We start from the raw sequence: 26575 nt of genomic DNA, 5'->3' as shown, positions 1-26575 counted from the left end.
CCCTTTTTTTTTTTTTAATAAATTTATTTATTTATTTTTGGCTGCGGTGGGTTTTCGTTGCTGAGTGAGGGCTTCCTCTAGTTGCGGCTAGCGGGGGCTACTCTTCGTTGAAGTGCGCGGACTTCTTACTGTGGTGGTTTAGCTTGTTGCGGAGCGCGGGCTCTAAGCGCGTGGGCTTCGGTAGTTGGGGCACGCGGGCTCAGTAGTTGTGGCACACGGGCTTAGTTGCTCCGCGGCATGTGGCATCTTCCCGGACCAGGGCTCGAACCCGTGTCCCCTGCATTGGCAGGCGGATTCTTAACCCCTGCGCCACCAGGGGAGTCCCAGGTGTTTCCCTTTCTGATCTCTCTGGTCCGTGCTGTCTCTCTCTGCCTCCCATCCCATCCTCCCACTGCACAGCCTCACTGCTCCCATATTGCTCTCAGGCTGTTCCAAGGGGTGTGTGTTGGGGGCCAGGAGGGCACTGGATACATCTTGCCCACGTCAGGGCTGCCTCTCTGAGGAACGCCTGGTCCAGGAAGGACTGCCTGTGACATCCTCTTGCTGGTCCTGCCTGTCTCCTGAGGAAGCGGGCATCTTCCCCTGCATTGCCCACACAATGCCCGCAACAGGACTCCGTGGGAGCGGCACGGAGTGGGAGACAGGGCCCCGTGGGTCCCTCTCTCTGTCATTCCTATTCCTGTCATCAGCCCCTTCACCCTGGGCACACATGAGGCAGCTTCTATATATCATCCAGGAGCCCATTTGCAATAATTAATATCCCATTTCCCCTGAAACAGTCCTTTGCTAAATTAGCTGGGGCCAGAGGGATTTTGGTGAGGAGCCGTGAGTCTCAACTTAACTTGCCGAATGGATTAAAAGAACCTTAAAAACAAAATGCAGATCAATCAACACCCTTTCCCCCAGCTGAAAACCTAAAGTCCCTTTAAGCCTGGCAGGTTTGCAGTTAATTATAATTTCACACTTATGGCAGGAGTTACCGAGGTATCTATAATGTGTGCCTGCCCCACGGGGCCCTCTCTAGGGACCGTTCCCACCAGCCACCTCCTTCCCCAACCACAGAGACCTGTCTTCATGCAGCTGCTATTTGGGTTCAGTTGTGTCAACCAGAGGACCTTTCTGGAGTTTTAAAATTTCTTTTTAAAAGGAGCTTGGGAAAGAAAGGAGACAAAGATCCTTTTAAGACAGAAGGAACAGGGGTTATGGAGAATAAAACCCCAGGGCAGGGGAACCTTGCACCATGATCTAGGGAGCCTAACTTGGAAGTGCTTAAACAGTAGGAGAGATTATGGTCAGATATGTGGTAGAACTTCCTGCCCATCAAAGAAGCCAAGCCCTGGGTGGGCCACTTGGCCTGGTGATGAAATGTCCAATCCTCAGTCCTTCCAGAAAGCAGAGGGCCCCGCGCGAGGCTGAGCGCCACCACTGTCTGGGAAGTGGGGAAGCGCTGTCTTAGGTCTGACATGAATTTCCCAAGCTGAACACTGTACTGCTTTTTCTTAAACATCAGTCCAAAATACATCAGGGATGCAAGTACAGGGAAGATCTGCCGGGACACTGGCTTTGGGGCTGGTGTTCAAGGGAAAACATTACAGTCTACAGCTTGAGAAATTCCAGTGGGAATAGGGCAGGGCAGGCTGACAGAACAGGGTTTCTGAGCTCTGATGGGCTGAGAGAGGCCCTGGGGTTGCTCTTCTTCTTGATGGTTTTTGAAGCGGGGGGAGCTGGGTGAGAGGCCGACTCACGGGGGAAAGTGGACACAGTGGCTCCTTGGGCCCCTCCAGGCCACGGGGTGCTGTGTCCTGGCCCACAGGGCACTTAGCTCTCCCCCAGCCAAAGGTTCACCTTGACGTCTCGCTCCAGGCCCCTGGGCGCAGACACAGCTGCAGGAAGGGAGCACGATGTTGAACCGGAGGACAGAGGATCTAAGGATACGGGGGTCTGCAGGGTCTGGGAGTGGTGTGTGTAGAAAGGAAACACATCCCTATCACACACACTTCCGGGGGTCCACACACTGCCTGCTTCCAGGAGCTTCTGTGGGGACACAGACAGATCGGGGGGTGGGGAGTGTGGGGCATTTTCTGCTCTGAGCTGCAGACCCCTCTCCTTTAGGTGGCTGCTTGGGGCCTCAGTCACTGGACCCCTTCTCAGCCCAAGGTCGCACCCTCTAGTTGGGGTGGGGTTGGCTTCACTCATTCTGAGGTCTCTCCAGCAGGGTACAAACCAGGAGCCCCAAAGTAGAGGTCAGGTTGTGCTGGACCCCGGGGGGACGCTCCTGAGGTCCCAAAGGGGAGAGGCTGGGGCAGAGGTGGGGGGCGCTCTTGCTGTGGGACTTGACTTCCAGACGGTGGCTTGGCTGTGGCAGAAATGGGGCTGTTCTTGGGGCCAGAGCCTCTGTCCACCCCCCCTCCAGGACCTTCTGCAGGGGTTCACACCTGTCCTCCAAGCCTTTCCTTACACCTTCCCCCTCCCCTCCCCCTGAACTGCACCTCGGGTCAGGGGTCATCTAGAGTAACACCGTTTTTTAAAACCTTGTTTCTTACTGTCATGGTATCATTTCAGATGAATCTTCAGTGTGCTGTGCCTCCCCCCCGCCCTTTAGCCTTATGTTTCTTGTACCCCCTCCTGCCTGGGACAGGGGCTTCCTAGCAGAACCTTGGGGGGTTTCTGTTCACCCAGAAGCTTTTGTCAAGTGAGTCATTTATTGCCTCTCAAGATTGGAAAATGGAAACTTCTGTATATTGATGAAAGCAGGGCCATTTCATCTGCTGCTCACGAAATTGCCTACCTAGAGCATGGGACTAAATAGCTAGAAAAGTCTGGACGTGAGAAGCCCGGCATCGGCGGGTCACCAGTGTGGCCATGGGTCTCGTGGGCCCCAGGACCGCAAGGTGAGGCCCACACCCCTCAGCCGGTCCCCAACAGACCCTTGAAGGCCTCCCGACAGCACATGGTCTGGGTCTGTTTAGAAATAAAATAATGCTTAGAGGAGAAATGAGGAACTTAATAGGATTTTAAAAGCCACAGGAACTGATGGGGCTACAGATGGTGGAGGGGCTGGGAAGACTTAGTCAGCCCCGGTTTTATAGTGGGGAATGTGGCCTCGGGGAGGGCCTCAGAGCCACGTCCACATGCATTGTGTCCAACCTCATTTGCTGGCCCAGCGGGACTCCGCTGCCACGAGAGCACCGGCTGTGATGAGGGGGACGGACGCCCTGAAGATGCTGTTAAACGGACAGGGAGCCGCGAGAGGCTGCAGGAGCCACTTGGCTAAGTGACCGGCCCTCACCTGCCTCGGTGGAAACGAATGACTCACGGACTGTCGCACCTGCGCCCAACCCTCCATGCCTTCCCTGCCCTGCCCTTCCGGCGAGAGAGAGACCGAGACAGGAGGGGGAGACTGAACTGGTGGAGAGACGCAGACATGGGCTCCCAGGTCTGCAAAGGGAGGAGGGGGAGGCGGTGGAAGCTCGGGGGTGGGGGACTTCAGCCCCAGGTGGTTCTGCAGGACTTGGAGGGGTACATAAGAGAGGTTCCGTCACCCTCTAGAAGCTTCCGTGTGTGTGTGTGTGTGTGTGTGTGTGCGCGCGCGCGTGTGTCGGGGCGGGCAGGGGCGGGCGGGGGGACAGTCCATGGCTGCAGCTCAGGGCCACTCCCCTTGACATCGCCGGAGCCTCCTCCAGGCCCTGCCGCCCGGGGCGGGGTGGGGTGGAGGAACCACAGGACTTTATAACGCGGAGCTCAGCCCTCCTGCTGTGTCCACCCTACACCCTTCCTTCCACGATCATTGGGCCTCCGTCCAGGCTCCCATATCAGGTTCAGTCTCAGCTGCCCCTTTGCCTCCCTAGCCTGGGCCTGACCAAGGCCCCCTCAGGAAAACACGCCTGATGGGCCAGAGAGGGACCGTGGGAGCCCCTCATCGGTCCCCATGGTGGGCATGACCGCTTCCCGAGCTCGGGCTCACACGTCTCACACATTGCTGGAGGCTGGAGTGTGTCTGTGTTCATGTGGTTTCCAGTCTGGGTCCCTGGAGGGGTGAGAGCGTGGCGGCCACCCGGGAGGGCTGCTTTCACCCTTGCTCCTGTTCCCTCGGAAGGGCTCCCCGGTGCCTCCCTGTTCCCTCTGAGGGGGCGGCCCCTTGAACCCTGAGTCCCCTCTTTCCCAGGACTCCCTCCCAAGCCGTCTTGGTTTCTAACTTCTCCAACGCCTCAGCCTGACATCTTGCTGCTTTGTTCTGTCATTTCATGTAGATGAGATACAAACGGGTGGCCCCAGTCTGTGCCCCGCCCCCAGTCACTGGATCCCTGGTGGGGACGTTCGGTTTCACTTCACCAGGCGTGTGTCTGTGGGTGCCTTTGTCAGCGCTGAGCGGACAGCGTGTTGGTGGGAAAGGTGTGTGAGTGCCTCCCTCATCTGGGCCCTGGATGAGGCCTGCATTAGCTGAAACTTCTGACCTGCAGCTGGCTGCTGGGAAGAGGTGGGGGTGGTTTCTGGTGATGGGGTCAGAGGGGTGTGGCTTCCTGTGGCACAGCTCACATCTGCTGCTATGTGGCTGGGACTGGCGGAGGAGGGGTGGGACCAGGCCTACACCTGCTGTACTGGCCCAGGTCTCAGCCACTCCTTCCCTCCTCAAGGGCTGCTACTTGTTTGCTGACCCCCTTGAGCCCCTTGAGAGGGGGTGGTGGACCCCAGCCCCGGCCTCCTCCGGTTCAGCCCAGGGAGCCCCCAAGCAGGTTTGCTGCCTGAGGCCAGGCTGCTCAGAGCCTGACTTCCTGAAAGGACCCCCCCCCCCACCCCCCCCCCCCCCCCCCCCCCCCGCATTCTGGCTGCAGGAGCCTTGCCTGGGGCCGGGGGGTGGGGTGGGGCGGGGCGGGGGCTGCTTATCCTGTCTTCAGCCGTAGCACTCATTTGGACTGAGACCAGGGAGGATGGGTAGGGGGTCAGGGCTACAGGGCAGCACACTGCGGGCACCCACCCAGAGGCTGAGAGTGAAACGGAGAGGCTGAAGGGCCCCTGCAGCTGTGGAGACCCAGTTCAGATGGGGACCGTGAACCAGCTCTTGGGGCGGGTGTGTCTGCCTGCTAGGAGGCAAAGGACACAACAGTTCACGCCCAAGAAAGCATCCTTGCCTCTGAGATGGCCAGGGCAGGTGGGAGGGTGCCCTCTACCTGGTTCCTCTCTGTCCCCAGCCTGCCTCACTCCCCTGGTGAATGAACTGGCTTGCTTATTTGGGGGTGAATCTGAGTTGATATATGACTTGCTCCAGCAAGTTCTATGGGGTTAACAGGATTCTCCTTGCAGCGGGATGGGTCCTGGGGAAGCTCTTTCTCCTTTGGTTTTCTTTCCCCACCTAGCTGGAGCCCTAGCTCTTGGTGGTGGTATCAGGGGCTGTCTCCTCTCTTCCTGCCCAGGGATGTTACAGCTGTGATGCCCTCTCTTTGTCTGGTCCTCCATGGGGTCAGTGGCTCCTCCTTCTGATGGAGACAAGTGCAACCCCTTGGCCTTGTGTTCAGGGTCCCATTTTCACTTTGGGCCCTCACTGTCTCCTGCCAAGTCTACACCTCTTGGTCCAGTTTTCACCTCCTCCAGGAAGCCCTCCCTGCTTGCTCCAGGCCACAGTGGGTTCTCTCTTCTCTGACCCCTGCAGTCCTGGTCTGTCATGTCTTATGGGTACGTCTGGGAGCTTCTTGTCCAGACTGGCCCTGCCTCCCTCACCTGGGACCCTGTTCCTCTCCCCTCATTTACCTTGAGAACAGCCCTAGAGGTATGACAAACGCCTGCAGCACCTTCCCACTGTCCCCTGAGTCCGAAAGACTATCCTAGGAGTCAGAGGAATGCAGAGTACCTGGGTGCTGGTTACTGACAGGCAGGGCTTTGAATTCTGGCTCTGCCACCACCTAGCTGTGTGACCTGAAACAAGTTACTTAGCCTCTCTGTGCCTTGGTTTGTACCTTTAAGTGGGGCCAATAACTTCCACCTCCCAACGTTTTTGTATGGATTAAACGTATTTGTTTAAAGTCCTGGCCCACGGCGGTCTGGTGGTTAAGACTCTGAGCTCTCACTGCTGAGGGCCTGGGTTCAATCCCTGGTTGGGGAACTAAGGTCCCACAGGCTGCGTGCTGTGGCCAAATCAGATCAAATCCCAGCCCTCAGTGGGTGCTCTGTAAACAGCAGCTTTCCTGGATAGTGAGATCTCCCATCCCTGGGTGAGGGGGTGGAGGCCCAGAGAAGCAGTGTCCGGGCCAGAGCTCATTCTGGACAAAGATGGGAATAGAACCCAGGACCAGAACAAGAGCTGCCGTCCTGTACTCTTCCTGGGGAGCTCCAGCCAAGCACCTAACTAATCCGGGATGAGGAGAGCCCGGGTGGTGCAGACCCACCTCTCCCTCTGGGGCCACTTCCTCTTCCTACCCCTCCTTTCTCCTCCCAGCTGTGCCCCCAAGTCTTCCCAGCTCCCTGCCACCTTCCCCTCTACCCACTTTCTCCCAGGCCTCCCTCCTCCTTCTGCCCCTTTCCCTTCACCTTTCTGGGCTCTTCCTTTCCCATCGTGTTCCTCCCCCGCCCCTTCCACTCCCACCCCTGCCTTCCATACCTTTCTCCTGTTCCCATTTCTTTCATCTTTTTTAATGTTCACCTCTCCCCCATCCCCTCCCCCCACTGAAGAAGTATTTAATGGATATTAAATTATTTTAAACTTTCTTTTTCTTTTCAAATAGCTTGGTGATGATGCTTACTAAGGATCATCTCCTTGTTTAATACTGAATATGCAATTAATAGATAGATGTTTAGGTTTGGCTCTCTTTTCCCCCCTTTCTACTGCAGGAAGAATAAAAGAGCTGATTAATCTGGTTTGGGGCAAGTGTCAGCGCAGGAGATATATGGGAGAAAGGAGATGAGGTTAGCAACTTGAAGTTGGAGAGTTACTGCCTCCAAGGCCAGTGAGGGGAGAAACGGTTTGCATTAGAGCGCAGCGCGGCCTCGCTGGCAGCAGGCTTCCCGACACCCTGCTCCCATCCTGGATTAAACTAGGCCTTCTTCATGCCACCCTGACTTCTCCAGGTGTGGAATATTCCCTCCTTCAAAGCAACTCAAGTGCCACGTCCTCGTCCTCCGAGGTCTCTGGCTGCCCCCATCTCGGGGACCCCTCCTCTGGGACCGCAGGTGCCACTTACCGTCCGAGCTCCCTCCCTACCAAAGCCAGGGGTCTCTGCTGCCTCCTGGCCCTGCCACACGGACAGGGCGTTGCAGGTGAGTCACTGCCTGACAGGTGACCTGGGGGCCAGGTCCTGCTGGTCCTTTCTCCTGGAGACAGTCTCTGGGAGAGGCCCTGCCTCTGCCCCGTGTCACCGAGGGCACCTGCGTGAGGCCAGACTGCATGCCTCTCTCCGCCAGGGCAGGGGGCCTGGCCCTGGGTGTTTGAGGAGCCTCTGTGTGCAGAGAAAACCAAGTAACTGGACTGCCAGGAGAGGGGCAGGAGCGAGCAGCGTGACCCAGGTGTGGTCTGCAGCATGAGCCCTTCACACCTGAACCATTTTTACTCTTCAACCAACCCGCTCCCATGATCGGGGTCCTCGGGATGGGGAGCTCTCAGAGGGCCACAGGGAGGCGCACCTGTGCCCTGGGGCACGGGGCCCCTTCGGGCAGCTGGGTTTGTTGGGTGGGATTCGAGGTCTGGGTCAGGAGGGCCCCAGAGCCATAGAGGCCTTGTGCCAGGGTGGAGGCCCTGTTGGGGCCCAGAGGGCAGAGGCCTGTGCTGGAGGGACCACAGGTCCCAGGGGTGGGCAGGCCACCTGTGGCCACACTACAGTTTCCTCAGGACAAGAACCTTGACTGAATTTGCAAATAGCTTTTGCCTATTTTTTGCTCTTAATTTCCTGGAAAATTGGGAGGGGGGGAGAGGGGGAGGGAGAGAGAAGTTCCTCAGCGCCCGGTTGAGCTGAGATGAGAGTGAGTGTCCAGGCCTAGCCAGGGAGAGCCCAGGGGCGTGGTGTGGGCACGGACACCCGGGCCAGAAGCCTGGAGGGTGGCCGCTCGGCAGAGGAGCCAGAGCCTGGCCTGGTTGAGCCTCTGTGTGCAGTGGGGGAGCGGCGGGGAGGCCCCCGCTGGTGGACGGAACAGAGCCTCCCCTTGGGGCAAGAGGCCTGAGTCTGGGGGTGAGGCTCTGTCCTCCTGCTCTGTCCCCTTCCAGACATCTGCCTGTCCACCTGTATGTAGGTCCAGGGTCTTGACTTCAGCAGCCCCACCCCGCAGTGGGCAGCCCCCCTCAGATTCACCCACTCTGGCCTGAGCCTTCCCAGGGCAGGACTGAAACACATTTCCTCCCTCCCAGCCTGGCACCCTTTCAACTAGTCCAGTCCCATCCCAGTGGGGATTGCCTTGGTGACACAGAGGTGGGCCTACCCTTTTGGGTGTCTTAAAGGGGGCAGTGGAGCGCCCAGGACATCCTACTTGTTTACTCATGTGAAGGAAGGAACCCCAGCATACGGCAGACCCCAATTCTCCCCCATCCTCTTTACTCTGTCCCCACATCCGTCACCAGGGCTCCAAAGCTCTGTTCCAACCCTGGGCCATGAGGTCCCAGGGGGCAGGGGGAGGCGGCAGGGAGTTGCTGCAACGCTGCATCGGGGGAGGGGAGGGGGGAGGGGAGGAAAGGAGGGAGGGGGAGGGGCAGAGACAAGTGGGCCCTCACGTGAAGGGGGCTGGCGCAGGCAGCTACTACCTCCTCGGCTCTCGCTGTCCGCTGGCTTCACCTGGATTGGCCGGTTCATCTGCAACAGAGCACAGGGGGGCAGTGTTAGAGCAGACACATCTGCACCCGAAGATACGCAGCTGTTCACGGGGACATAGCGCACGGACCACACCACCGACACATACACCCGCGTACCCACGCAGCTGCAAACGAGCGGGTCTTCACTAAAGCCCCACCCATCTCCCCTCCCCAGCGTGGTCCCCAGGGTCCCCTGATTTCAGGAGGGTTTCTCAGGATTGGAGGTCTCCGATCCGGAGAGGGACCTCCAGTGATCCCTCTCCCAGGTTTGAGTACCTCTTGCTGTGATACTAGAATCTGAGGTGTCCCCTCTCTGGCCCACCCTGGAGACAGATCGCTTTGCTGAAACTAGCTGGTCTCTGGCCGAAGACTAACTCCTGCCCAGGTTGGGGCATGGCAGGGAGTTGCACCCCATCCCCGCAGTATCCTGCAGACGCTGGCTGGGGGTCCCAGGGGTGCCTGAGGCTCTGGACCACTCAGCTCCTTGTTGGAGCAGAGCTCAGGGCTGGGGCTCCTGACTGCGGCCAGGCTGTCCCCTCGGGGTGTATGTGGAGTGGGCACAGCTACTTGTCTCACGTGGTGTCTGGGTGCCAGGACGACACCAGGCACGGCCTGACGCCCCCAGCCTTTTAGCCGCCGGCCTCTCTGGAGGATCCGTTTCAATGCCTCATTCAGGCCACTAGGGGGCTCTGAACTCCAGGATCTGGGGCTCCGCAGCCTGTTTTCCATCCTCCGGATGCCGGAGGAGGCATAAGGTGGGCTCTCAGGCCCTGAGGATATTTCACACAATAAAAATGGTAGGAATCACGCAAATGGAGTTGTATTTTATGTCTTTGCCAGTGCTTTTGCTTGTCCTGTACCTCTCTTATCCCTTACTCTATTTGCATTTCTCTCACAAACAAACCTTGAGAGGCAGGCAGCGCACGTACTAAATGCCCCCATTTTGTAGATGGAGAAGCTGAGGCGGGGCCCCCTTGTGGCAAGATGTGCCTGGGAACCTGGGTCCGCCAGGGCTATTTTTGGGCTTTTGTCCTGCACCAGGTGACTTTCCGTTGCCAATTCCCCTTGTGTATGGAGGCTGGACTAGCCAGTCACAAGCTTCCTTCTGGTCTAGGATTCGAAGTGAGCTTTGGTTGCGTCAAGACGATGGGTGGGGGAGCGTGGGTGCCCGTGACTCAGCAAGGTGAAGATGAGGCCAGGGGAAGGGCAGAGCCACGCAAGGAAGGACAGAGGCGGGAGGCAGGGCACAGAACAGAGGAAAAGGAAGCACAGGTGGCCCGGAGGGTAAGATAGGATTCTGGGGGGGGCCGGTCCCCTAAGAGGGGGTCCGGGTGCCATTGTTTGCCAGGAGGTCCCCTCTCGGCACCCCTTATGGAGTTGAGGGAAATGAAGGTACTTGGTATGTACGCTCTGCCCGCGGAGGAAGGTGTGGGTTTACGGGAACCTCCAATTAACAGGGAGAAGGAAGAGGGACATAGGAAATTCCTAGCTTCATTTCGGGGGTCCTGGCTCCCCCATAGACCACCTCCTTTCCAGTCCTTGAGCGAAGGGTCCAGGAGTCTGAGCTTGCCTCTGGCCGTGGGAGAAGGGCTGTACTCTCGGGTTCCCGTTCTGTGTCTTTGGAGACTCCACATCCAGCGCTTCCCTAGGCTGTCCCTCCTTTCTGGAACACCCCTTCCTCCTAGTCTCCCCCAAAGCTGCAGAAAGGCCCCACGGCTGACCTGGACCCAGTTCTGGCCATTGTATTCTCCTGGGTATATTTCTGTGGCTTTCTTGCTTATGTAATTATTATAATGCTCCACGGACAGGTTATTATCTCTCTCTTGCCAATGAAAAGCCAAGCTCGGAGGAGTTGCAGATCCAGACTGCGGCCAGGGTGGGCAGGCACGGTGCTACCGTGATAAGTTATGATGACGGGGTGGGTTGGACTTCCTATGTTTCACCTCATTTGACCCCCAAAGCTGCTCTGAAAGGAGGGGGTCAAGGGAAGATGTCCATCTGGCAAGGGGCAATTGGGCCCCCAAATCGAATACAACCTCCTCCGCCTGGTCCCCCCAATCTGGCCCCCACCGCCTCTTGCGTCAGTCCATTCCTCACGACCGGACACTTTCCTCCCCCATGTGTTCCTTCGGCCTGTGAGCTCTGTTCCCATACCCCCACCAGCCTCTGGCCTGAAGCCTTCCTGGTACTCCAGGGGGAAGAGTCCTGCAGGAATTCTCCCTTTTCCGTATGGAATGTGCAGTCAAGTTGGGAAGTGAGTTGCAAAGGGGGCACCGCACTGCTACACCTGCAGGAACATGAACAGCTGCTACAAAATTATATTGTTGGATGATCATCACTTCCCCTAGGATGCGTGCAAATAGATCATTTTAACCAAGGAAATGGAGTTTCAGAGAGGTTAAGAAACTAGCTTGAGGTCACACAGGTGGTAAACGGTGATCAAGATGAACCCAGGACTCTTAACACCAGACTACATGTTTGGGAGATTCTGGGAACCAGACGTGACAGGCTTAGGAAAGGTCCAGGAAAGTTCAAAACAGAGTGTGGGGAAGGGGGTGAGTGGTGAGCTGATTCAGGCTTCCCCAGTAAGGAGTGGGGCGTGAGGAGGGGCAGGCAGAGGAGTGTGAACCAGGCTCAGCTGGGCTCTGCTGCTGTGGAGACAAGGGAAGGAGGAGGCTGCAGAGGAGGCTCCATCCCTGGGGCCAGAGAAGGCCCAGGCCGAGCCCGAATGCTCAGAGGCAATGCTGGGAGGAAGGGCAGGGACCCTGGGAGGACGCCTCCCCTGGCACCTCGTTTCTGAGTCCCACAGCAACTCTCTATGGAGAGCAGAGGGGGTGAGTCCTACGGACGGACGAGGGCTGGGGTAGAACTGTTTCTGTGATAATGGGACCCATTTTCCGTGGTAAATTAAACAAGGCAAACGGAATCTGCCTGTGCGTGGAGCCTTCCACCCTGGGGCATGTCACCCTCAGGCAGTCAGCCACTGTCCCGCTGTCCTTGACACCCGGGCACTCGTGAATGCTGTGCCCCAGGCTCACGGACTTAGGCCTGATTCCCCTCAGTTCCACCCCCCAGCCCCCAGCAAGCCCTCCCTGACCAGGCCAGCCCTGGACGGTGCTCCCAGACCTCCTCCATCACTGGGCTCCTGGCTGTGGGGACCCAGGGGCTCATCTAGCCTCCCACCTGCCCTCAGCCATGGCCTGGGCACCCACAGTGGAGCAGCATTGCCCTGGTTCCCATGGACCTGTGGCTCCTGGGGTCATATTTCATGTCCTATTATTATCTAGGGATGGTCAGAGTCCGTACAGCCTTTGCCGGGCTGTCAGGGTGGAGCCAGGATAGATGGGGAGAGAAAGAAATCCCGTGCTTTCTTAATTCTCAGCAGAAATAAAGTGTCAGGCTCAGCTGGGAAGATTTCTTAGGTAGAGCAGGCTCTGTACAGATGCCTCGGGCCTGAAGGGAGATCTCCCTCCTTCGGCCCGTGTTTCTCTTCCCTGTTCCAGACTCCAGCCCCATCTAGCCTCGCCCGGACATGCTTACATCCTGGGGAGTAGAGGGCAGACCATGCCGCAGAGATGGGCAGTGAGGCAGGAACTGTGAAGCAGGGGAGAGAGGATACTGGTAGGAAGGCGGGAGGGGCAGTTGCCATCTCCTTGCCCGTCTTCTAACTTTGACTGTGGCCTCAGGACCTCTTGGCCACATGAGCCCCAGGGCATCCCCTGCAGGTGAATGTCGAGGATGCGCTGGGGCCCATTTCTTGGTGCCTTTCCTCTAACCCGTCCCAGCTCCTCTGTCCAGCCATCCCGTCCCTCTCAGCCACTGTACTATCCTTCTGGGAGGGCCTGGGCCTGGGCCTCGGGGCTGGGTCATCAGCATCCCCGTGTTCCCCTGTGGCCTTCAGCCCCGGTTGTGCCTCCAGGTGCCTGAGCTGGGCCGCCTTCCCTGGGTCAGGAACAGCTCCCTGAAGCCACCCTCAGGCTTCTGGGGTCAGCCCTCTGGGGACATCACTAACTTCCTTTGTCATCGACCGTGTTCAGGCTTCCAGCCCCGGGGGCCCCTCAGGGGGAGCGAGTGGTCCTGGCCTAGGTCTGGGGTCCTCTCTGCTCCCTGCTGCAGCCAGTGGTGGGTGGCAGGGCCTCCTTCCCTCCCAGGCCCCTCTGCCCTGGCCCCACCTCCCCTTCTTCTCCCCGTCTCTGCCACTTTTTGCATCAACACATACCCATGCATTAAACAAGACATTCCATTAATTTCTTCATCATCATAACTTAAGCTGGGACATACCCTTTAAATATTCATTCAGCTATGAAAACTGGGCATTAAAATTTTAATAATGTCAAGCTCATTTGAACTGGGTTCCTTGGGGACGATTACGATACAATTAGAATAAATACAATGATTGATCTGGTCCAAAGGCTTCACCTGTCCGTCCAGCGTGGCTTCCCGCGTAAGGAGAGGCCTGTGGCCAGTGGGCAGACAGACAGATTGATGGACAGGCCAGCTGGCTCTTTCTTGACTCCCTCTCCCCCTCCCAACACCCCCTCCCATCTCTGCTCCGGGGGCCACGTCTCCCTCCCACAGGGGTCTGCGGGTCTCTGCTGCCCACTGTGGGCCCGGGTGCAGGGCCATCCCTCGGCATCTGGGAAGCTGGCTCTGATTAACCCTCGTGGTTCCAGTTACTGCTTTCCTTGTCCTCCTGGTACAAACTGGGCTGTGCCCCTGGGCTTGTTCCTGTGTGAGAGCCATTCTCTTGTCTGTGTCTCTTCACACCGGCCCTGCGAGGGGCTCCCTGAGGCTGGAATGAAACCCCACCAGAGCAGGCCCAGCCTGCAGAGGGGGCCCCTGGTCCCTGAGTGCCCACATGTGTTCTGCCACCAGACCAGAGAGGGACTGTCTTCACTCGGCTTCCCTTCTGCTGCAATCACCTTCCTAAGGGCTGGCACGAAGGTTTTGGGGGGTGGCTGAGCCCCCTCTGTCCCTCACTGCCTGGCACCTGCCTAAGCCAGTGCCAGGGTGAGCCCTGGGGACGTCCGGAACTCGCCCCTGCTTCACTGGGGACAGCCCTTGCTGCCCGCAGGATCACTTGGGGCCCTTCCTCCTGGAGCTGGGTCCCCCTCCACCTGTCTTCTCAGGACCCTAAGCCCCCTGCTTCACACCGGGCCCCAGTGAGCTGACCCAGATCTGTCTCAGAAAGAGCCTAGGAAGTTCCCTGTCACTCGTCAAAGGCCATCCAAACCCTCCTCTTCATCAAAAGACTTCCTGCCCTTCCAATAAGACTTCCTTGGTTATCTCTCAGCCCCCCAGCCACACATGGCCCTATACCACTCTCTCTCTCTCTCTCAGTGTGTGTGTGTGTGTGTGTGTGTGTGTGTGTGTGTGTGTGTGTGTGTATGCACACGTGCACCCATGCTCACGCTTGAGTAGTACTTGTGTGACATCACAGACATCATGAGACAATTCATTCAGGTTGGGTGTTGGGATTAACCGAGATGAGGGAGGAAACTAGTGCGGTGCTCCCAGCAAATGTCAGCTTCCGTGTTGTTTGCCAGTCTGTGACCCAGAAATGCCTCAGGAAGGTCTGGACCAATGCCCTGCACGGGGCTGGGGAGGGGGAGGGGGAGGACAGGGGGGGTGGCAGGGTTACTGGCGTGGCCTATGGAGATGGCTAGCGTGTGCTCTCCAGCCGGCAGCTGAGCCCCCAGACGCACTTCCAGGGTGGATGTCCAAACCTCAAAGCCGAGGTCCTTTCTGGCTGCCTTTGGGATGTGTGGGTGTCTGGTGATACCCCGTTTTCTGCTCACCAGGAGGGCTCGCATCTCCCAAAACCATGCAGTAATCTGGTAATGCTGATCCTTCTTCTGTTCAAACCTGCAGCCTGCGCTGGAAGCAGCTCTTAGCTCTGTGCGCCCACACATTCCTCAGAGCCTGGCCCCTACTCTTCATCTGTCCTGCTGTTTGTTCTCATCCCCCCCAGTGAACTCAGCTTTTATGCTCTCTGCCCCCCACCCCAGCACACATGACGGTCATGGAAATGGTGAAGCAGCAGACCCTGTGTTCTGGACCTGTTGGGACATCTGTGCCCCATCTTCAGTGGCACTGCTGCTCTGGGAAGAGAGACCTAATTTGCAGGGCCCCCTGTTCAAAAAGTAAGGAAAAAAGCATCATTAAAGCACTGAAATATAAAGCTTTCCCTTTCTTTCATGGTCTCTCTCTTGCTTGACTTGTCATGGTATTTTTTTACCTGCTATTTGATGTCGTTTTAAGTAAAGAAAAATATAAATTTTAAATGATTAGCATGGATTCTACCATTCATCTTTATTTTGTGTGATGCCAGTTTTAAGTGCAAACATCAGAACATTTAACGCCTATGCAGAACCACCAAAATTATACAATTCGTTTTTGTGACTCATGCCTGGAGGGTGCCTTGAGCTGGCCAGAGGAGAGAAATGCGAGCCAGACTCAGGAAGGTTAAGAAGAAAGAGAGGGTCTCCTCAGGCATGGAGACCCTCGCAGGTACCCAGAGCCCCGCCCTGCACCATGGGGGGCAGGCTGGGCCTGAGGACTGCTGGGTTCTCTCTTCCACTGACTGCAGACTGACCTGGTACAATCCAGCCAAGGGTGGGCCATGGGAAGTACAGCCAGACTTCACTTGTGCCCATGGTACCCCCTGACCTAACCCACAGTGGGCGGGTGATCCTCAAGGGTATTGTAAGTGCTGTGCCAGGGATGCATTAGTCAGCTGAAAGATGCTCGCCCCTGCTAAGACAATGCCTCTGTTGACCAGACAGACATGCCACAGCGCTGCCAGCCTGGGGTACCACAGGGAAAGTGGGCCCCACCCGGTCTTCCCTAAACCCCACCCAGGCCGTTGCTGGCTGGTCTAGAAGGCAGAGTGATTTCACGTGGGGACCAGGATGTATATAGATCAGGCAGGCGGTGGGAGGCAAAACCGATCACAAGCAGAGGCCCCAGGCCCCCTACATGGGCTCCTTCGTGCCACAGACTTCACTTATGGAACACAAGTTCAAAGATAAAATTTTAAGAATTTCAAGGTGGCAACTGCAGAGCACTAAACACTAAGCATGGGACCCTTCTGAGCATGGGGCCCTGTGTGACAGCACAGGGAGCCTGCCCATGAACTTGCCCTGACCACGATGCCCTTCTGGGTCCCCATCACCCTGCAAGCTTATCTCTATCCACCAGCTCCAGGCACCAGACATATCCTCGGCCATCAGGTGTTTTCAGGTGGAACTGTGCACAAGCTTCTGAAACAGAGAACGGTACTCAAAGATGTATCTTTAAAAAAATTCTTTTTTAAAAATAAATTTATTTATTTATTTTTGGCCACGTTGGGTCTTCGTTGCTGCACGCGGGCTTTCTCTAGTTGCAGAGAGCAGGGGCTACTCTTCGTTGCGGCGCGCGGACTTCTTGTTGCAGTGGCTTCTCTTGTTGCAGAGCACGGGCTCTAGGCGCTCGGGCTTCAGTAGTTGCAGCACGGGGGCTCAGTAGTTGTGGCGCACGGGCTTAGTTGCTCCGCGGCATGTGGGATCTTCCCATACCAGGGATGGAACCCGTGTCCCCTGCATTGGCAGGAGGATCGTTAACCATTGCGCCACCAGGGAAGCCCCAAGATTTACCTTTTAAAGGTGAACTTTGGGCAAGTTGGGGAGGATTTCCAGACTTCGGTGTAAAAGGCTGGTGGTGAGGATGCAACCATCTGATACAGATAGAGAAGAGAACTCACTAATGAGAACATGGGGACCACAGGTAGGCGGCTCTACAGTGACCCTGTCCTCCACCAGGATTTTGTCTTCATGGCACTTAGCAATTCATAATGAACAAATTAATTAATGGAGAAATTGTTTGTTTAAAGCCCCAGGAGGACAGATTCTGAATCCTGGGCCCCGCTGGATTCCTCTGGCTGTGCCCAGCGGGCCCTCAGTAACCTTGGAAGGAAAGGATGAGCCCTTGCTGCAGGGGCCCCCCAGTCCCCCAGAGAGAAGGGATCGAAGGGGATTGGCAGAAACAGCGCACATTATTTGTAGCTTGTTGTAAATATATCGTTTTAATTACCTCTTTAATAAATTGTTCAGTGTGGGGTTAGAGATTCAAGGAATCCCGTTTGCTGTCGTCATAAAGTGTTGACTTAAGGACACCCCAGCAGTGACTGCAGAGTGACATGTGCCTCTGCTAGAGGCACTCCCCCACCACGGGCCAGACTCCGAGGTGACCCTGGCCGGGCCAGTTGGTGGTGCGGCTCCCAGGGCCCGAGGGCAGGTCCCGAGCCGGCTGTGGGTGCAGCGCGCTTGCTCCCTTCTCGGCCCAGCCACCACCCACGCCTCCCTCAGGTCTCAGCAGCCCCCTGGCCTTGCAATAAATTAGGGGTCTCTTCAAGCTCCCCGTCCTTTCCTTCATTGCCTTGCCACAATTTGGGACAGTGATAAGCCATTATGGTTCTCAAGTTGTGGATTTATTTGTTTAATATTTGTCTCCTCTGTACGAGGGAAGGTCCACACCTGTCCTGTTCCCACTGCACACCCAGAGTCGGGCGTGGCACCCGGTACACCATAGGTGTTCAATAAATGCTCACTGACCAAATGGACGACTGAATCCTCTATTGTGCCTGTCACTGGCATCGTTCCCTCCTGCCTCAGCCACGGTCTGGCGGCAGGAGTGTCCAGAGGCCAGAAGTGGTGACCCGCTGAACAGCCCTATTTCTGGTCCAGAGAGAAAGGCCCTTTAACCCTCCCTCCTCCAGCAAAGTGGTGATGTTGTACCTCCGGATTAGGAAGGGTTTACTGAACCAGTGATCATGGTTTAGAGAGACAGCCAGTGAGCGCAGACCAGACAGAAGAACCTGGAGGTTATTGTTAAAATATGCAAATCCACAGCCCATTGAAATGCAAACCCTCCAGATAAGATTTTTAATAAATCTGGTTCTGCTCCCATTCCCCGCATCCAGGAGGCCATCTGATGCTTGTTGGGTCAGGCATGTAGGCCCTGTCAGCTCTTCACCTCTCTCCTCATTTAGATGGTCCAGCTCGGAGCTGCCCCTGAAGCAGTGGAAGGGGGGTGCCTGCCAGCCGAGGCCCTCTGTTGGTCCCTTGGTAAAACACTTGAGGTCACCTCTGGGTCACCCGCAGAGGCATCTCACCCTCATCCTTCCCCTTCTTCACCTTCATCCTCACCTCCTCTCATTGGTCTGAAGGGCAGAGTCCCAAGCCCTTGCGCCCCCCTCCAGCGAGGCCCAGCCACACCTGTCACTCTGCCAGCCACACCTGTCACTCTGCCAGTCACGGCCTCTAGATTCCTTCAGTCAGCTGCTGTCAAAAGTGGCCCTCAAGGGGATGAAGGAAGGCAGCTGAGAAGCAGCACAGAGGCCTGACTGTCTTAATGACCATCAAGACAGGACAGTGGGTGGACCTGCATGGCCTCTGCCGTGTGCCTGGATGGAGGACAGGGAGGCGTGAGTGACCGTGACAGGTGACAGTTATCGAGTCCTTTGCAACTCCAGACCTTGCACTGACCACACAACTTGGCTATGTCCTTCCATCCTCTCTGACACCAGATGAGCCCGGTGAGCAGACTCACGGGGTGGGGAGGATGTAGAGGGGGTTGGCTGGCAGGCAGAACCGCGGACGACGTAGGTGAATTGAGGGAAGAGCCAGCAGGGTGTCACAGAGTGTGATGTGCAGGCAGGTCGGGTGGAAGCAGGGGGCCTGATGTGGCTCCTGGAGGGTCTGAGCCTGTGCAGTGGGCAGTGGTGTCCCCTAGCATTCCACTAGGGCCACATTCAGAAAGAGCAAGAGGGCTTGGGGCAGTGGAGCCTGGTCGGGGGTGAACATTTAGATCAGGAATGGCCAGTACTATCTTGGCATCTGGTCCCCTCCCAGCCTGTAGGCAGGTGGGGTGGGGAGCTAGACGCCCGCGGTGCGGGGAGGGGAGCAGGGCACGGGGGCCTCTGCAGCCCGTACATCGTCCGTGGTCCAGCCCCACAAACAAGGCCCCAGGCAGTTGCTATGCAACAGGATGCTCTGCTCTGCAGTGTCCAGCCAACGGGCGGCGGCGCTGACGGAGCCTATTGGTGGGACTGCCTGGGGTGGTCCCCTCCCCTTCTCTCTGTCTCCTCTCTCGCTCCCATCCCTCTCCCAACCTCCAGCCTCTCTGATCTCTGGCATCTAAGTTTACAGAATGCTTTCCCCTCACCCACTGGGTACAAAGGAGGTGCCCCTTCCCTGGGCCAGTCAAAGGTCTCTTCTGCTTGTTTCCAGAAGGGAGGGGATCCCCAGTCAGCCTTTTAGTTTTCCTCGTCCCCCCATTGCCATGGGCTGGGATTGGGCCCCATCTGCGTGGGTGGAAGCTTCTCTGGGCTGTGGCAGGTAAGGAGATGGAATCCTGGAGATGGAATAGTGCCGCTGGGCTCAGCCCCTACCTGGCAGTCAGGGCTTCGCAGATCCACGTGGCCAAGGGCAGCCTGTCTCTTTGTCTCCAAGCCCCATGTCCTTCTCATCCGCTCCCACCAACGTGCCAGAGCTGCCCTGGCAAGGGTGGGCGGACCCTTGTGGTCCTAATTAAGATCTGCTGCCGTGGAAACGAAGCTCATTAGCCTGCACGGCCAGGCTGGGTCGCTAACCCTCTTCAGAGTGGGGGTGTGTGATTTTTTTAAAAACAGCAGTGGATAGATAATTCTGGATGAAACGAGTCCCGATTTAGTTGGGAGGCCTGGATTTCAGTCCTAGCTCTGCCACCTCCTTGTGCATGTGAGGTGGGGCAGTTACTTGACCTCTTAGGATCACATCCCAGAGGGTGTGTGGAGAGCCCCGCGGGAGTGATAGCTCGGGTCATGCTCTTAGCACAGTGCCTGGCGCCTAGTAAGTGCTCAAGAAACAAACAGCAGCTATGCTCTCCAGCCTTTCCCCTCCCTTCCTCTCCCTGCTCCTCGTTCCCCCAAAGCCTCTCCTCCACCTGCCCCGGCTCTGCCCTCGCTGTGCCCTGTTCCCTGGCACGAGGATGGCACAGCAAACCTTCCCTGGGGGGAGCGCACCATCCAGTCTGCAGAAGGGCCTGGTCGAAAGGCGTTCAAGCCCACCCTTCCTGTACCCCAGCCACGCCGGGCGCCTTCTGCTCTCAGCACAGCAGCAGAACCGATCCACCGAACGCCCAGCCCCACAGCCCTGCACCTGGCAGGGCCTAGCCACCCACCACCTTCCTCGTCTCAGGCGCTGGCTCTTCCGTACCTGCTCCCACACCACAGTGGGAGCTCCTCCTGCACGCGTGTCCCAGTTCCACTCTGGCCAGCTCTGGTGACGAGAGAGGATGTGTTTCCAGCCCGAAAACCCCTCCCCTTTCCTCTCACCAGCTCCAGTACCAGAGCTCCACAGGGCAAGGCAAGCCCACCTTCCAAGGCTGCCCTCAGCTTCGTGGACCTGAGAACCTGTTTCTTCCATCCCACCACGAGAGCTCACGCCTCCCTAGGGCCCGTGGCTGTGGGGCTCTGCGCCTGGGGGTGGCCGCGGTGCTCTCCAGCTGGGTGTGACCTTCCCCAGGCCACAGTGGAACCACTGCCTTCTTCATTTAGACTCTGACCCTCCTAACAAGCTGAGAAGGGGAGTGGGCACCCTGGCCCCGGGGGGCTGGATGGAGACCCTCGTCTATGTGTCCCACAGCCCACCTTCCCTTCTGCTTCTCCCCATCTCCCTTCAGCCTGCCCCTGAGTCAGATGCGCTGAGCCCTCCTCCACCACCTGCCCCACCAGGCTGCCCTGGACCCTGGACCCTGTTGCCAGGCTCAGCGCCCTCCATGAGCAGAAGGGGGCCTTTCCCACTGCCCTCCCCCAACCCGGGGCCCCTCCTCCCTGTCTCTTAGGGCTCAGTCTCAGGCCTGGAGGGACAGTCCCCACACAAGAGAAAGGAAAAAACAAAGCCCACACCACATAAATGACAAATCTAGAGGAAATTGCTCTCAATCCCACACCATAGCCTGACGATGCCAGCCAAGCGCAAGTCTGAGTCATCCTAGAAACAGCACCGACATTGGCTTTTTGGAATTTGTCTCTGGGCTTTAGATTTAATCATTCCTTCTCTCTTCCCCCTCCCCCCACCGCCTCCCTCTGCCCCTTGCTCTCGGTTTTCTAATATGAGGCTGCACCGCCAGCTCATCCAAGTCTGTTTTCCTGGCATTAATTAACACAGCTCTCCAGCCTCCAACAGGCTAAATGATGAATCAGGTTAAATTCCAGACAACAGCCGCGCACCGCCATCAATTAGCCATCTCCGGGGCAGCTTCATTAATAAGCATCGATCATGGCCCTCCTCCTGGAACACGCCAGGGTCTCTGGGTCACGGGCACTGCCCACGAGTGTGTCAGGCTTAGGCGTGAGTGTGATCGTGTGTGCGTGGGGGCTGAAGGGCTTGGCGGGGGTGGACACGTGAGTGCGTGTGTGAGGCAGGGGTGTGGAGGGAGCGGGTGACTGGGAGGGTGTGGTGCCTGTGCTGTGTGTTTGTGGTTGTCAGTGTGTGTGTGTGTGTGTGTGTGTGTGTGTGTGCCGTGTGGGCGGTGAGGTGTGTGTGTGTGGGGTGCTGGAGTGCACGGGTTCGCTCTCCACGCTGCTGTCCCCTCCTTGCCTGCACTGTGCCCTCCTCTGCTTGCTGGGGGGCGGGGCGGGGTTCTCCCAGGTGCCGCTGGGCCCTTACCTCTCCCCTGCTCTCCCCTCGGAGACTTTGCTCATCCCTTTCTCTTCAACTTGCGCCCCGTGGAGGCGATCCCCAAATCCCCCTCACCATCCCCACCCTCTTTCGCTTTGCATTCTGGATTCTCTCGGTCTTTGGCCCTTGGCTGTCCCACAGGTACGCGTGACCTCCAGCCCAAAGCCTGACTCCCTCCCTGGGTTGTCTGGCTTTAGCAACATCACTGCCGCCGCCCAGGGGCCAGGCTCACACCCTCCAATACCTTCTGCACCCGCAGGTTGGAATCCAGCCCTATTCCAGGCACCGCCTCTAACTGGATTGTCCTCTAACTGGAGGACCTCTTAACTGGATTGTCCCCTCCTTTTGCCTCGTCCCACATTCCTTGCAGGAAGCAGGATGATTCTGAACCATGAGCCGCTGGGGACACCTCAGGGACTCTCCCTGCCCAGAGGCTAAAGCCCACCTCCTCACAAAGGGACAGGTCCCTGTTAGTCTGACGGCCCCCCACCCCTCGGGCTGCCTCGACGTCACATGCCTCACTGGGGTGGGGGTGGGGGGGAGGCTCCCTGCCAGGTTGCGCGCCCCCTATCGGCCGCGGCAGATATCTGCGGCTCTTCTTTCCTTTACCCTAAGTGTGTACAGCGCTACCTCCCCTAGACTTGCGGTGGTTCTGAGTTAGTAGCCTCTGTGGGATGAGTGCTCCAGAGCAGTTTCGAAAACCTGATTCAAATCGGGGGGCTGGAGTCACCCTCAGACTCGCGCGTGGGGCACTTCGCTCTGCCCAGAGAGCCGTGGGCCTTGGCGCGCGCGAACGGGGATGGACGTGGCCTCTCGAGGTGTCCACAGTGGATCATCTCCTTAAAGTTTAATTAAGAATCTGAAGCCGGACGGCGTGGTGTGGCTGGTGACGGCGGATGCGGCGTCTCTCCAGACCATTAAACACTAATTAGGTTTGGAAAGTCTATCGAGCTCCCGAGGACTCATCAAGGCAGACGCTGGCCCCCGGGTGCCCTTCGAAATGCCAGAGCTGTCACCCTTTGACCCCCACGGCTGACCCTCTGGACCGGCCCCGCAACCCCAGGCTTCGGGCGGAGTCCCGCTTCATTTCTCTCCATCTTATTGTGTCTCCCTGGCCCTGGCTGCATCACTGCTCCCCCTGGCTCTCTGGCCTGGCGGTGTCTGTCCGCCCGTCGGATATCTTCCTTCTCCCTGCATCCCTTTGCACTCACCCGGCAGCATCGCCTCGGTCTCAGGGGCTCAGAGTGCTGATTAGGAAGGGGAATGCAGTGGCCCCTGGTCTGGTGGACGGGGAGCTGACGGTGCATGCAGAGCTGGCCTGGGCCCCAGTGTCCAGAGAGGAGGACGTGGTAGAGAGATGGGGACACCCACCATCCCGCATCTTGAATCCCACGCCCCCTCTTCGGGATTCACCCTACCATTAGAGCCTGATTTAAGAAAGGCTCCTTCCTAAGATGTCCTGGCCTCAGAGCTTCCCTGGGGCTGGACTCTCTGTGCTCTACAAAGCCCCTCTCCAGCAGCCTGTTACCCCAGAGACCTGGCTCCCCTGAGGCTGCTCTTCATCAGGGTCCAGTTTCATTCCCTGCCTCTGAATTCAACAAGTGCAGCCAGAAAGAAGCTGCTCCCGACAGCATTCCTTCATTCCTTCACTCATTCCTTCATCCCCCCCATGTGATTTAAACCCTGCCTTGTTCTCCGAGGACCTAGGGACAAAGTGCCCCTTTTAGGACAACACCTCAGTTACTGCTCCTCCCCAGGCCAACTCCTCAAGACGGCTGGAACTGACGTGTGGGATCCTTGGACGTCGTTTTTCCATCACCGCCCCCACCCCCCGCCCCTCGCCGCCACATCTTTAGCACAAATGGCTTGTCACAAAGTGAAGGGGTTTTTCACTCAGTGACAGAAGAATGCTCGTGTCCAGATCTGCCAGGAAGAAAGATTGCTCCACACATTTCTGGGTCTCCCAGGCCACAGTGCAGAATTCTTGGTTCGGTTCTTCTAGAAAAGTTGTGAAGTAGAAATGTTTATCCCCTGCAATGCCTGACTGTATTTTACCCTGACCCCCTGCCCTTGTTAGTGACAAACATGTCTGAAAACCATCACTGTCACCATCACTGCTGTCACAACTGTCACCATCACCAGTGTCACCACCTCTATTATTGTCACCGTCACCACCACCACCACCACTGCATTTTATAAATACGAATAGGATATGGCTTAATTCAAAGGGATATTGCTAATGGTGGAATTCTGAATGCTGGGACAGGCAGGGGACGTTTTGGGGTGAGGTGGAGCCTTCTTGGGGCCCCTCACACCACATGGCATGGGTAGCCCCCTACAGCCTTTCTGTTTGTGTGATGTTACGGGAACAGCACAACTGGCTCTGCCATGACTAGCTGTGTGACCTTAACTTAGACACTTCACCTCTCTGTGCTCCAGTCTCGTGGACTTGAAAACGCGGGATAGAATCCTCTACCTTCACAGGATATGTTGTGAGCAGAACAAGTCCTATGGGCAAAAGTGTGTGCCCCAAACCTGGCTTTGATATAGGTTAATTTGCTTCCTTCCATCTTCCTCTTTAGACAATGCCCTGTACCCCTACTCCCCCCACAGAAGGCAGGGGAAGGAGCTGGACAGCGTTCCAATCATTTGGGCCCCTCCACCTGCCTTGGTCCAGTCCCCAGGGTCCCCAACACCTTCTGAGAGGCAGGACTGAAGTGGGCCTCTGGGCACGGAAGGCACAGCCCAATTTCACAAGCACAGAGTACTATGATTGCATTGATTTCCATCATAAATCATATTTTCTATCTTCTGCCTCGCTGTCCCGTGTGCCCCCAGTTAAGCCTTGGTATTTTCTTTAGCTGCTGCCACTGTCGAGCTTGGAGATATTAGGAGAATGATGATACATTTTACCCTGCAGCCAAGCCACTCCCTCTGTGTGGAGGAGGGGGCGTTTGTCCCCCAGATGGATGCCTTTATTAGAATGCAGGGACTTCTGCTGGGCTTCGGGAGGGAGCTCACCTGAGCTTGGCTGTGAGGGTCTTTGCACCTGGACATGCGGACACAAAAGTGCCCGTGAGTCGACTCACAGGCTGGGAAGTTTTCTTCCTCGATGTATTTTGTGTGGGCACGTGGTGATGCTCGGGCCAGTTACACTTGGCAGGAGGGAGCGGGGAGGGAAGGCTGTGGGGAGGTCTGCGCTGAGCTTCCCAAGGTGCAGCTGTCCCAGCCTCGGGATTCTCAGTGACTTGAGATTCTGTGGGTCCCGTTGTTTTCCGCGTACAAGGCATCTCACGTTAACCCTCATGCTGACATCTGGGCTTGCAAGGTGGGTGTCAGCACACATTTTTCTATAAAGCCCTGGATCACGAAATCCAGTCAACTCTCAGGCTGGGGCATCCCTTCTGACCTCAGAAATGCCACATCTGTTTGGAGGGCGAAGTTGGTTTATGGTTCTCTGAGTTTTGGGGCTTATGCCTCTGCCAGCTAGGCTGGGCTCAGCTCTGACTGAGCTGGGGGTCCCTTAAGAGGGTGACAAAGATACTGGGTCCTGGATGCAGTATTGTAGCATTTCTCACGAGGCTTTGGGCTGTGCACCATAGGGTGGGGAGTCCCAGGGGAGCCTACTGGTTCTCTCTGACTTGGGGGCCTGTCTCAGAGCTGAAAGAGGATTCAGCAGGGATGTGGTCTTGTGGCTGCCCGTTCATTCATTCATTCAACAAGTGTTCTTGAGCTGAGTGCCCTTTCCTGTCCACAGCCCCACAGGCCTGAGGGTGGACCTCAGTGCCCTCTCCACTGTCTACACCATGGCCTACTTGTCTGAGATCCCTGGGTGGGGGTCTGGTGAGTTTTCTCAGACGGTCGTGCTAAACATGTCTGGTTCTTGAAGAAAGTGCCCCTGCTGATGGAGATGACGGTGACAGTGAATCATAGACTCAGAAGATGACGGGTGTCTAATCCCACGAGCCACGAGCCACTGACAGCAATCTCCCGGCACCCTCCAGTGCTCATGCAGCCCCGGCTTGGATGCCTCCCATGACGGCAACCTCACTCTACCCGTGAGTCTGCTGTCTCTACTAGACGCACTTTCATGGATGTCAAGCTGAAGCCTGAGCAACTGGAAGCTTCTACTCCTTTGCCTCTCTTGCCTTCGTACAAGAAATGCCTAATTTCTCTTCTTGAGGATAATTGGTCAAAGTAGAAGTGATGGTGAGAACCACCTCGGTGGCTAGGGAACAGCCTCAGCCTTTGGGATGCCCTGGGGCGGGGTCGCAGTGGGATGTGGTGGGCTAGGAAGCTAGGTGTCAGCAGATCTGACTGTAACATGCAGGAAACTGAGCCATCCGCGTGTGAATGGCCATCTGTGGTGTGGCTGTGCATTTTGCAGGCTGGGCTGTCCCTGGGAAATCAGTAGTCCTGGTGGTCCCAGAGGAGCAGAAGGGGTAGCATCCCCTCACGGCACCAGCTCAAGGTTCTAACTACTGTCGACAGGAAGGGAAGTCTGTGCTATGGGAAGCAGACATTCAGGTGGAAATTTGCGTGGTGCTCAGACAGGGGACAAGAACATCCATTTGGACCCACATTGTCTGGAAGCACTTTACATGAGGGTGGTAGCGGCAGGGGTGGGGGCATCACACTGTCTCCAAAGGGCTGGAAAGTGGTGGGTGGAGGGTGTCAGGTTGTGGCTGGAGCATCTCCAACTCCAACAAGGGGCTGGGCCACTTTGCAGCCGGGGGACTGTCACCTGTCCCATGAGAGGACTCCAGCGGATCCTGGGCTGCGTCTGCACACATGTTCAGTTGGGCCCAACCGCCACTTCGGTTCCTTCTGACACTACGATTATATGACGATGAAAGAAAGTTGCTCCCAGGAGCCAGAGAGGCTAAGGTTTCCATGGCGGCTCTGTCACTTACTGGCTGTGTGACCTTAAATATCTTACTTGACTCTGCTGAGCCTCAGTTTCCTCATCCATGAAAAGGGAAATGATAATTTCTACACGTAAAGATTGCTGTGAATATTAAATAAGATATCCACACCAAGCTGCTAACGATGCTTGCTTCATAGCAGGTACTTATCCCTCTAATGGATTCCTGGGGCCACTAGGCTC

At 57.0% G+C, this 26575-nt stretch overlaps 1 protein-coding gene across 50 annotated transcripts in view; it reads right to left on the bottom strand.

Moving 5' to 3' along the window:
* The window catches only part of CELF4 (CUGBP Elav-like family member 4), a 299515-nt gene that overhangs the window by 65970 nt on the left and 206970 nt on the right, over positions 1–26575 (bottom strand). For 27 of the 50 annotated variants that reach the window (XM_049697923.1, XM_049697921.1, XM_033412264.2 and 24 more), the window contains exon 3: positions 8690–8768. In XM_049697923.1, the coding sequence (XP_049553880.1) occupies positions 8690–8768 (79 nt within the window). The remainder of the gene's footprint in view (positions 1–8689; positions 8769–26575) is intronic. The other 23 variants (XM_004283440.3, XM_049697925.1, XM_049697936.1 and 20 more) reach the window with 1 other exon arrangement.

Source organism: Orcinus orca, chromosome 15 (genome assembly GCF_937001465.1).
Source record: "Orcinus orca chromosome 15, mOrcOrc1.1, whole genome shotgun sequence".
NCBI classification, from domain to species: Eukaryota; Metazoa; Chordata; class Mammalia; order Artiodactyla; family Delphinidae; genus Orcinus; species Orcinus orca.
This window is presented reverse-complemented; position numbering and strand designations above follow the sequence as displayed.